The sequence below is a fragment of the Rutilus rutilus genome, assembly GCF_951802725.1.
Source record: "Rutilus rutilus genome assembly, chromosome: 25".
In the NCBI taxonomy this organism is placed as follows: Eukaryota; Metazoa; Chordata; class Actinopteri; order Cypriniformes; family Leuciscidae; genus Rutilus; species Rutilus rutilus.
The window spans coordinates 6,835,218-6,848,325 of NC_140229.1; the positions used below are offsets into that span (position 1 = coordinate 6,835,218).

General features: G+C 36.3%; 1 protein-coding gene across 1 annotated transcript; it reads left to right on the forward strand.

Moving 5' to 3' along the window:
- Positions 1–4,826: 4,826 nt before the first annotated feature.
- Positions 4,827–12,735, forward strand: LOC311284765 (trace amine-associated receptor 13c-like; the record flags this gene model as incomplete). Its single annotated transcript, XM_084399978.1, has 2 exons — positions 4,827–4,961; positions 11,857–12,735. The coding sequence occupies 2 exons, from the start codon at positions 4,827–4,829 to the stop codon at positions 12,733–12,735; spliced, it is 1,014 nt and encodes a 337-aa protein (XP_084256104.1).
- Between the last annotated feature and the right edge of the window lie 373 nt (positions 12,736–13,108).

Consider the following 13,108-nt stretch of genomic DNA (forward strand, 5'->3'; position numbering starts at 1 on the left):
AGAATGTGCAGTTTTTTTTATTTTTATTATTTAAATTAGATAGTGTAGTTGTAATTTTTAGTGAATGAATAAAGTCAAACCTTTTTGCTAAATATTTAGCTGGAAAACCAGCTAATTTCCATAATTCTTTAAAATAAATGCCACATTTTATTAGTGTCTCTTGTGTGTTGATGAGCCACTGACCTGATATTCTGACAGTGACTTTACATCTTTGTTAATTTGACCAATCCAATTACTAACTTCAGACAGAAACTAAACTAATCATCTTGGGACATTCACTTGCGTCTATTATGTCTTTTAGAAGTAAACCTGAGGGTCCTGTTAACACCTGTTCTGTATTCAGAGGTTTGCTGCAATGACAATCCTCCAGTGATCTGTTCATTAAGGGTGTGAAGCAAACATAGACAAACAAATACACGCAATACACTGATGTTTCATTGTGCCCAGAGGTCTGTGAGTTTGTTTTAATGAGATTAAATGTTGTAAAACATTTAAAACTTTGCACTCAGAATAAGCATGAATATAAAATCACTAATGAGATAATTATTCATAATTAGTAACACACAAAGTTCAGAAAATCTTATTTAATGTTGAATTATTTAAAATTGCAGTGACAAGAAAGGTGGATTAGGCCTGCCTAAAGCAGTGTTTATGTGTTGTGCATGTTTGTCCACTACAGCCTGTGGATACCCTGATTCCTGGGTAAGGAATATAGGCCACCAAGCTGACATTAAAGAACTAATGGCAATAAATCTGACTGCTGTGTTGCCTCATCCTCTGCATCTTGGCCAAAAATTGCACTTGAAAACACTGCACAGACCACAGCCAGCTAGCATGTATTTTCTATGCCTGCATGAGAGGAAATCTTTACTTTCTTCATTCCAGATGACCATGTTATTATACAAATATTTGTGTATTGGAATACTCCGATAAGATTATTTAAAAACTGTGTGTGGCTTCTTAACTTTGTCATTTGCTTGCTTTCGTCACTTTCATTTTTATTCTTTAAACTGTACAGCCAAATAAAATGATCTCTCTCACTGACAGCTACAATGCTGAACAACACCAGAGCATTTTTACAAGTACGAGTACATGAGCTCAGTTTCGGGCCCGATACTGACACAGGAACTACTTGGAACCTATTCCAAGGTTTGCATTCTTGAGCCCCCAGGCACTGTTGTTGTGCAAATGAACAGGCCGGAGCGCATTAAGGGTTTTCTGTTAGAACGTTGTTGTGTAAGCGGCCCCCAAGTTAATAACTAATGATCTTTGCAACGGAAGTGGATCAATCAAAGCACAGCACAGTACAACACAGCTGAAAGATGCTCAACTACAGCCGACTGTCAGCTTGGTGTGCCATGTTCTGATAATATAGGGCTGTTTCAAATCAAAGGGGTCCATTGAGTTCCAAGTCAACAGTACTAACAGTACTGTCAACAGTACTAACCTTGGCAATGAAATGTTTTTTTTTCTGCCTTTCCAAACAACATTGCTACAGGTATTCATGAGACAGCAATGACATATAAAATCAGAAAATTCTGCTTTTACGTCATGTTAAATCTGTCACAGTGTCTGGTTTGAGTTCCCTGGGTCACCACTAGATGTCCTCCTTCCCCCACGGTGTCTGTCACATTAGGAACGGCATTTCCCACAATCCTTGTCTGCTCTCATCACTGTTCATTGCACCCAGCTGTTCCCCATCATGATCGTTAGTTTCTGTGTTTAAATACCCTGCCTGTTTAGTGTCTGTCACGGAGTCCTTGTTATATGTCACCACACTTGATGGCTGTGTTTACCCAGTTCTTGTTTGTGTCTTGTACCTCGGATTGCCTTGTTGGATTTTTGACCTTTGCCTGGACTGTTGTGAGTACGGATTAACCTAATAAATAACTGCACTTGGATCTGTCTTCCCCTGTGTGTGTATTGTGACAAAATCAACAATTGCAGCTGTCAGTTAAAAGAACATGAACATTGATGTCCAGTGAAACATAAATGTTTACTTATTGCTGCAGTACTTAAAGGTACACTGAGTTTCTGTATTACAGAATTACTGCAGCTAGTATCCACTGACTCCCTATGTATTGTTTGAAAGTTCCCATTCCGTGCCACAGTCACTGAGATTTATATGAAGTCACGGCTGCTGTAGTTGCATCAGTGAATATGATCACAATACAAAGACTACAGTGGGGCCTTGTATACATTTACAGAGATACTGTGATGCTTAGTCGTAATATCAGTGGTAAATGGGTAAAGGTGAGTCTGGTGCAGCAGCATGTGGTTCAGCATGCGAAGAGCATAGGCTACTCTACTCAATTGATTTTTAAAGAGTTTGATGCTAGCATGTTTATTATGTAATGTCGTGATACTTTAATAATCATTGAAATACATAAAACACTTGTTAAAGCAGTCTATTTTTACTACACTGAACTATGTTGTATTGATACTTTTCAGTGTTTAATGAAATATATTTTTATATTTATAATAAACATTTCTCTCACATCCTTTACATGTTGGATTTACTTTATCTTAGCATTGGACTTTGGGATCTGCTTTCTTAAAACAGAAGATTTTAACAGACAGGCCTATTGGCAACCTCAGTCACCAGTTATGTTCATTGCATCTTTTTTTTTTCTGGACAGTGAAGGTGAATGGAAAGTGAATGGCCTAACGTCAGACATTAAGGTGAGTAAATAATGACAGACTTTTTATATTTAGGTGAACTATGTCTAAGTTAATGTTGATTATTCAATTGTAGGGGAGCGTGGGGACAGCCTAATACAGGGTTAAATGTAACAGACCTTTTACATAGATAGTCAGGGTCAAGCAGGTTGTGTTTCCGCTCTTTTTCTCTCGCTGCCAGAAGACTGTCTCCTGCGGATTTGTGGAAAGTCTTGATAAGATTTTGATAAGAAGAGTGTTTTGACACCATGACAACATTTTTTTCGTTTTCTGAGTTGGCTGTGTACGTCACCAAATCTAACTTTATATTACCTTAATCACTGTCTTGTTGGCTAAAACATAACAAATCAGCAACTCCTAGCAGCTGTTAGCTAGGCTTAAAATATTTTTCACACAGCGGGGGTAGTTGTAGCACAGTGTTACAACTAAGCCGCCAAGTGTTTCATTACAACGATAATGAAATGAAAACGGAGCCACACAACTTTTCAGGTTTGAGTATTTATTTATATATTTATTTTGCCACATTTAACTTTCACAAACAATGTTGGAATTTAAATGGTAAAGTATGATGTTTTTCACATTTGTTAACTTCACTTGTTTTTTTTTTATCAAAAAAACAGTTTTTCATGCAATAAACCCTTTAAAATGTGATTTTGAGCTCGTTTTTAATTAACAACATCAAATGATCGCGAGCGTCATCTTCTCAGTTCTCGCGCATGCGTCGTGGCGCTCTCGTGAACTCACGTCAGAGGCCCACACAGAAGAAAATGAATAGTTGAATATAGTCGAATATAGCCATTGTTTTTATTTTTTCCGCACAAAATTTTTTCTCGTAGCTTGATAACTTAAGGTTGGGCCACTGTAGTCACTTTAGCGATGGGCTATTTTAGCGATGTCTTTACTAACTTTTCTGGGCCGGCAGATGAAATTACCTAGCAGCCTATGAAGGAGTGATACAGCTCTCAGATTTCATCAAAAATATCTTCATTTGTGTTCCGAAGATGAATGAAAGTCTTACGGGGTTGGAACAACATGAGGGTGAGTAATTACTTACATAATTTTCATTTTTGGGTGAACCAACCCTTTAAGAATGTTAACAAACAAGAGGATCGTGTAGAACCTTAGATACGAAGTTGTACACCATTTAATCATGATACTTGTCGAAAAAATGTGTTAATACAAACAGTAATTGATCACACAACTGTAGCTAATTTCCTAAGGGGCGGTGAAATAGCCTTACAAAAGTGAGAGCTTAAACCCAACAGTAAACACTATATCAACACTAATGTTGGCTAGCAGGTGAGCGGAGCAAAGCTTAAAAAGCTATAATTGGAACTGTTAATAGAAAATGCAGCTACAAATGATAAGACATACTTAGAAGTTTATTGTCCACATACAACAGATTGTCCTGACAAAGTGGGAATTGCTTCGTTTCAGGAGAAGCTTTTGAGCGTTGCCTGCATTGTACTGGTTCTGGAAGTTCTCTGTAAAATGTGCAGCACACAGATAAACATTGGGGTTATAATGTTCAAGAACAGTGTTTACAATAATTTTTAACAGTGTAAAAAAACTGTATCTTTGACATACCGACAACACTGTATTCCCTAACACAGCTAAACCAGGCTTTGTCCCACTTTTTCACGTATTCCGTGGGTGGAGATTATTTGAATTAGTAACATTATTGTGACTTCATAAGATCGTAAAAAAATGTGTTGTAGTCCAAACAAGTAGCTTATTATAGTTCTTGGAAAGGGGATTCTGTTAAATAAATATCTCCCTTTGGGGTGACTTTGAGCTTTGTAACATTGCAGATCTTTTTAATGCACAAACAGCAACATTACAAACTAACTAAAGTGAAAAAGAATAACAGGACCCCTTCAAGTTTTGTTTCACTGCTCAGTATGTCAGTGTTCTTTTAGATGTGGATATAGCATCGTGCAAAAGCAAAGTTTTTAGTCGCATGTCTTCATTTTTGGCTCTAGTGCACAGTAATTTGACTACCAAGATTGGAATTATTAAAAGAAAATAATTATGTCATTGCATCATCAGTGTGCGGTGGATGGGTTGGTCAATCTGATCCAGAAACTGTATAAATAAAAGGACAGTAAGGACAGCAGAACAAACTCCTAACAGCAGGAGACTCACTCATGGCCTATGAGACAGAGGATCATGAGACTCAATACTGCTTTCCTGCCATCAACTCATCATGTGTCAAGGGAAAACGCTCCACACATGAATACAATATCATGTATGTGTTTTTTGCATTGCTGTCAGCATGGACTGTGTTTCTGAACCTGCTGGTGATCATCTCCATCTCTCACTTCAAGCAGCTTCACACTTCAACAAATCTGATTATTCTCTCTCTGGCTGTGGCCGACCTGCTTGTTGGACTTATTGCTATGCCTGTGGATGCCATCAAGCTGATTGAGACGTGTTGGTACTTGGGAGACACTTTTTGTGATCTGTTTATCATAATCATGGGACTGCTTATCTCAACATCTATTTGTAATTTAGTTTTAATTGCTGTTGATCGTTATGTGGCTGTGTGTCACCCTTTACAGTACCCACAGAAAATCACCACAACTAAAACTTTAATAAGCATCTGTCTCTGCTGGTTTTTCTCCTCTACCTACAATATTGGCTATTTAATTAGTGGTAGATATTTAGAAAATTCCCAAAGACCAGATGTGTGCTATGGAAAGTGTTATTTAGCAATAAGTTTTTCATGGATATTCACAGACATGTTCTTTTCATTCGTGCTACCTTGTACCTTTATTATAGTTTTATATTTAAGGATATTTTATGTTGCACATCAGCAAGTGAAAGTTATAAACTCTCTGATTAAGGGTGGTAAATGTGTAATGGAAGGATCAGTGAGGAGGAAATCTGAGACTAAAGCTGCTCTGACATTAGGAATCATTGTGACAGTTTATCTGCTTTGCTATGTCCCTTATATGTTGTGTGTAACAGGGACTATAGTGATCTCTTCTACCACTATGACATTTCTAATATGGACTTTGTATGTTAACTCAAGTTTCAATCCTCTTATATATGCTTTATTTTACCGCTGGTTTAAAATATCAGTTAAACACATCTTAACTCTTAAAATATTGGAACCATCTTCATCTCTCATGGACATTTTTCAAATTTAATGGGGGTTGATTTGATTATTATTTTCCCCCCACTGATAAAGCACAAACTCTAATGCTAACATGTAGGTTTTAAGACTTAGTTTGAGTCTTAAATTGGATGCGGACACATTCATTAACAGAAGAAATAAAGATTTTTTTTTTTTTCAGTACTATGTATAGATATGTGTAGATTGTGAACGATTAAAATGTCTCCACAATCTGTCTTTACAGAGACATAGTTCTGTGCTACAGTGCACATGCTATCTTTTTTTTTTTTTTATGTGTTTTTGACTATCTATCATGTTACGCTAACGGGACATTGCAGTTCTTCATCATCACAAAAGTTTATTATTAGCCTATAAGCAGTGATGTAGTGGTGCCTGTAGAAGTGGGTATACTCTTAATTTATGCCCCCAATATATGTTTAAGCATCCCAGCAAAGGATGAACGCTCTGTGTTATAAACAGTGACATGTAAGACTAGTCTTGCATATTAGTTCACCCCAAAATGGGCCAGTAGTATTTGCACATTATCACTTAACCTTTGCTGCTTGACTTCATGGAGAAAATTTTGATTTTCCTGATCTCGACATGTGTATTTTAAGGTGTTTTGAAGGCCAAAAAAATGGACAACAGTAGCTTTAAAAGCATGTCAGTGGGCAGTAGCATTAAGTATTTTATCAGATAACAGATTATTAAACATGAGAATAATTTTCTTTCCTAAATTAATCAATGTGGTAACACTTTACTTGAAGGGGTGTGCATAAGACTGACATGACACCTTCATAATCATGACATGACACACGTCATGAATATGAAGGAGGTTTTATGCATGTATATGAAAACTGTCATTAAGTGTCATTCGCTCAATTATGTCATTTTTAATGCAAAGATGACATTGTTTGAGACGTCTTTGTTATGACAACTTGACATAAACCAATACATCATAACCTGTCATCAATATGTCATAAACATGACATAGCAGATTCATCATCAAATTTAAGAAACTACTTAGCTTTATGGGTTAACATTACATTATATTTCTGACCACTTTTTTTTCCAGTGGTACAAATTTAATTTGTCATTAAAATGTCATTAAGTGTTAATACTGTCAAATTATTTTATAACTAATACTGGAATACTGGGAAAAAAGTGGTCAGTAATATATTAATAATAATGACACAGTTATAATGGCCTCATGACAGCTAATATTAAAACCAAACACAAGACAGTTTAATGTAATGTTAACCCATAAAGCTACTGTAAGTAGTTTCTTAAGTTTGATAATCAATCTGCTATGTCATGTTTATGATACATTTATGACAGGTTATGATATATTGGTTTATGTCAAGTTGTCATGACAAAAACACTGACAGGTTATGATGTATTGGTTTATGTCAAGTTGTCATAACAAAGACATCTCAAACAATGTTAATGACAGTTGTCATAAACATGCATAAAACCTCCTTCATATTCATGTCATGTGTCATGTCATGCTTATGAAGGTGTCATGTCAGTCTTATGCACACCTCTTCAAGTAAAGTGTTACCATCAATGTTTTTGGACTAATCTGTAAATTTAATCAATGGTTCAATTGCTCACTCATAAAGACAGTCACTTGTCGCCACCTTCTGGCTTAATGATGCAAGTTGCGCAAACACAGACAAGCGGAGTGATACAAACAGTGAAAAGTCCCAGTGCTGATATTGGGGAAATATTCACTGGGGAAAAGGCATTGCGTTAGGATTCGTGCTCGGCTCGCGCTTCTGTGAACATAAATCCCGCTTGCTTTTGATTGGTCTCAAACATTTTTACATTGACGAGCTTTCTTTGAGTACTGAAGCAGCTCAGATGAGAAGGTCAGTTATCGTCGCGATGGGCGAATCATTGCAGCACCAAATTAGAGTTAATATTAGGCAATTATTTCACAACTTTCATTATATAAGGTCCGGACCACGGGGACCTCAGTGGTGTGCACTGCCCTGACTGGGTGTTTTTTATTCACATGAGATTGGATTAGCTACTAAATGATGCACATCAGAGGGGATTTAGAAGTGGGTATACGCAATGTCGACTGAAAAAGAAGTGGGTACACGCCGTATACCGGCGTATACCCTGCACTACACCAGTGCCTATAAGTCTTATTGCAATTAATCTGTTAAAACACACAAGGTTTACATAAACACAGTCGGTTCTGTCTAAAGTGAACATAAACTGCAAAGAAAGAAATTGCATGTGTAGCTATATTGGATCTGTGCATTTGGTCTTAAAGCCTTATGCTGTTGCTCTCTGTTGTTAATGTGAATCAAACAATAAAAGAAAAAGAGAAAATCACACACTTTTCTTGACTGAATAACTTTTGTAGCTTTAATGAGAATTAGAGTGAATTTAATGCATACAATGGACTATGCAGTTTTATTTTTACATTTGATTATTCAGTTACTTACTTGAAGACCTACTGCACTGTACTTAATTTTAAGTCATTTATTTTTATTTGTTTCTTTCTTATAATTTATTTGCCAGTTTCAAAGCATTGCTGTCATGTGAACTCTTTAAGGTGAAATATGTTTTCACTTGGAGCTATAGTAATTCCTGCTACTTTCGTACAGCAGCAGCATGTATAACAAATTCAGATTGAAATTATTTGTTTTTCAATATACTAAACATCAAACGATGCCTTTATTGTTTTAAAAAGGGCGATGTTCCACTAGCAAGCCAACCCTGAGTTTTGCATTTTCTCTTAGCTATAGGTTCTGCCGAAACGAGAGGACAATGTGTCTAATTGTCAGATGAAACAATTGCACTATGGTGAATTTAAAGTTGAAACAAACGCGTATCAGCCGTGCTTAAAGACTTTAGATTTACAAAGACAGTGTACTCACTTTCTTTTGAATGGGAGAAAGTTCAACATCTAATATGGTGGGTTAGTTAGAAGCTAGTTGCTATAGAAACAGATGAGCGATATGTCTTGCCTAGGGACCTTGCTGGGCTCCAGTTCAGAGTCATGCCTTCCTGTTCATTCATCCACTGCTCCAATGGCACATCCATATATGCTAATGCTATAAACTGATCAGCAAAACGTCATGTTTTATAGCGCTAAAGTGAATGGAACTGTTACTGTATAAAACTATTTTAAACTAAGCTCATGCTTTACAGTTTTGCATTCGATGCAGGAGTAAAATACAAGAATATAGCAACAGCGATTACGTATTATGTTTACAGCAGCAGCAAGCATTTATGTGTCACGGTTCATGAATTCACTGTTTTCTTCTTGTCTCGTGTAATTGTTGTTATGTGTGTGTGGGTATGTGCGAGTGGGCGTTCTGCTCATTCCAGGTCGATCAGCGATCCAGCTGATCTCAATCCCATCACCAGCTGCAGCCTATTCCCTCACCTTTAAATACTCATTGCACTCTTCTCTCTTTGTCAGATCGTTGTTTGATGTCCTCCGTGTGTGTTTGGTCCTGTTCCCGTCAGCGTTTCAGTTTCGTGCTCTTGTTCCTGTTCCTGTTCCTGTTCTGGTTCTGTGTTCACCTGGTCTACGTTCGTTGTCTGGATACTTCACCATTCACCTACTTCATCATCTCGTCACTTCGTCACCTGGATTGCTGACCATCTTGTCCCTGCGTCACCAGTCTTCCTGAGATCTTCGAACTGTTCATTTTTCAATAAAGAGTTACTTGCATTTTTGCTTCCGTCTCATTGATCATGACATTATGTGAGATTACTGTGACTAGCTAGCTTGTGGACATGAGAAAATGTTCAGTGAAATGGGCTTTGCATGTTTACACATTTAACTGGGGCTCACCTTATTTGCACCTTTTCAAGGGTGATGTTTTCAATTACGTGTGTGCGTTCGGGCTGATTTCTGCTGTATGCGTGTTAAGAGTCATGCTCCGTTATTTATTTATTTGTTCCAAGTTACTTCCACACACACACAAAAACAATATAATAAATCATTTCAGATTCTTCTGTTTAGTGATAATGTAAAAGTTAAGTTATGAAATTAGTTCGTCACCTTTAAAAAAAAAAAAATAATCTGTTGGATGTATAGAGTGAGCAGCTATAGTGAATATGCACATTTTTACTCTTTAAACAGAATTTGGAATTTGCTTAGGTTTTCGGTTATTCAACGAGGCTTAACGCAATTCTAAGTAGCCTACTTTAGGGCAGCTGTAGCAGCAGTATGCAGATTGCGTGTTAGCTAATATTATTAACAGCTAAGAGCTCTGGTTATGTGCTGGTGAGCCAAAGACAATTTTCCACCTAGGTGGACAATAAAGAAATACAATACAATACAATATGACAGCAGCAGCATAGAAAATTCAGACTGCAAAGTTATAATTATATTAACAAGCAGCAGCATGCATAGCAAAATGAATGTTTGCAAACAATATTAGCAGCGGCAGCAGTAAGTAGACAATGTAGTTGCATGAAATTTGAGTGACAAAGCATGGATGGTAGCCTACAAGAACTGTAAAGTGAAATAGGCATTTACGTTTTGCTTATTCAACAGGGCTTACAGCAATTCTAAGTAGGCTACTAGGCAAATTCAAATCGTAACGGCAACAGCACCTAATGCTAATTCAGCATTGCAATGTATATTTCGTATTAAGTAGCGGGAGCGTTTGATAGTATAGGCTACGTCAGTAATATAATTTTTTTGTGTTCCTTGCATTGCGCCAGTCGTGTTGTTCCACTTGCGTCCGGCGGAGACACCGTGTTAAAGTGAAATAGGCATTCGCTTAGGTTTTCTCTTATTCAACTGAGCCTTGCTGCAATTACATTTTTTTTGCAGCAGCAGTAGCAGCATGCATAGATATTCAGATTGCTTCATAGCAATTCCATACTGTAATGTTGCGTATATTAATTTGGTCACTAATAATGTAACTGGAGCAGCATGCATGCAAAGTAAATTCAGATGGTAATGTAGCAAATAATAGCATCAGTAGCATGCAAAGCAGACATTGCGTTGAAATAAAGTTACTGCATCGTCTTGCATAAGATAGTCTTTATATTAGTCATGCGTTGGGCTAATGAGTTGATCATGCAGTGCAAACATTGTTCTTAATATGAAATACAAATATATTTGTGTATATATATATATATATATATATATATATATATATATATATATATATATAAATATATTTGTGTATATATATATATATATATATATATATATATATATATATAAGTGTATTTTATGGGCCTTAGGGAGAGTGCAATATGTTAGTTGTGTATTTTAATGGGTGCTATGGAGTATGCAATATGTCAGTTTTGTATTTTGTAGGCCATATGGAGAGTGTGCAATATATCAGTTGTGTGTTTTTGTGTGCAATATGCCAGTTTTTAATTAAGTAACAGTTTTAAAGTTTTATAAGTGCCAATGGAAGGCGTTAATGTGTCTACTACTATACATACGTAAACGTATATGAAATGCTCATTCTTTTTGTACAGTGTCTTTTTTGTGTTGTCTCTGTAAAGCTATGGAATGGACAGAGTCCAAAACAAATTTCCCTTCGGGGACAATAAAGTATATCTCATCTCATCATATTAAACTATCAAAATACAAAAATAAGCAGCTACAGTTTCCCTACAGAATTAGCTGTGAGCATACTATTCCACAGCTACAGGTTGCATAGCGATTATGCTATCGCCAGATACTTTTATAATATTATTTTACTTTATACTGACACCTATTGGTATGGATATAGCATTGTGTAAAAACAATTTCATGTCTCTCATTTGTCTCTTATGAACAGCAATTTTACTGCCAAAGTTAAGATTATATAAAAAAAGAATGATCTCATTATGCAGCATCAGAGTGGGCGGTAGAGGGTTAGTCGGCCTGATCCAGACACTGTATAAAGGAAAGGACAGTAAGGAGAGCAGCAGGAAGAATCTCACTCATGGCCAATGACACAGAAGATCATGAGACTCAATTCTGCTTTCCTGCCATCAACTCATCGTGTATCAAGGGAAAACGCTCTAAATATGAATACAATATCATGTATGTGTTTTTTTCATTCCTGTCAGCATGGACTGTGTTTCTGAACCTGCTGGTGATCATCTCCATCTCTCACTTCAAGAAGCTTCACACTCCAACCAACCTGATTATTCTCTCTCTGGCTGTGACCGACCTACTTATTGGACTTATTGTTATGCCTGTGGATGCCATCAAGCTAATTGAGATGTGTTGGTACTTTGGAGACACTTTTTGTGGACTGTTCACTATGACCCTCAGTGTGATTATCTCAGCATCTCTCAGTAATTTAGTTTTAATTGCTGTTGATCGATATGTGGCTGTGTGTCACCCTTTACTGTACCCACAGAAAATAAACACAACTAAAACTTTATTGAGCATCTGTCTGAGCTGGATTTTCTGCTTGAGTATCAATATGGCCTTTGTAATTAGTAGCAGATATTTTGACACTTCACAAAGAGCAAACTTGTGCTATGGAGAATGCTATTTTATAATTAATTTGACGTGGAGGGTCACTGATCTGTTCATTTCTTTAATTTGTCCTTGCACCATAATCATAACTTTATATTTGAGGATCTTTTTTGTTGTTCATCAGCAAGTGCAAGTTATAAACTCTCTTATGAAGGGTGGTAAATGTGTAATGGAAGGTTCAGTGAGGAGGAAATCTGAGAGTAAAGCTGCTCTGACATTAGGAATTATTGTGACAGTTTATTTGCTTTGTTGGATTCCATACTTTGTCATGTCTTTAACAAAGACTTCAGTGACCTCTTCTGCCACAATGACATTCCTAATATGGACTTTGTATGCCAACTCAGGACTGAATCCTCTTATCTATGCTTTGTTTTACCGCTGGTTTAAAATATCAGTTAAACACATCTTAACTCTTAGAATATTTCAGCCAGCATCCTCTCTTGTAGACATTTTTACAGATAATTCATAATTGTTGTTAGGTTTTCCATTTTTTTTCTTCTTTTTTTTTTTCTTTACTGATAATGGACAATCTGTTTAATCAGTTATAGCATAAACCAAACCTTGACTAGTCCTGTGTTTGTTTCTTTTCAAGGCTTTATTATGTAAACATTACCAAAAAAAACTAACACTTTATTTAAAAAAATATTTAGAAAATGGGACCAAATCCACCTTTGATCACGATGTTCCCTCTTAAGTGACTCTTATAGAACTCTCACCCTCATGTCACTCCATATATGACTTTCTTCAAAGGAACATTATCAGTGTATATGGTTTGTTTGCATACTGTTTATTTTGTATTTTGTGTATTTGTTTATTTTACAATAAAAAATACATTTTGCTCA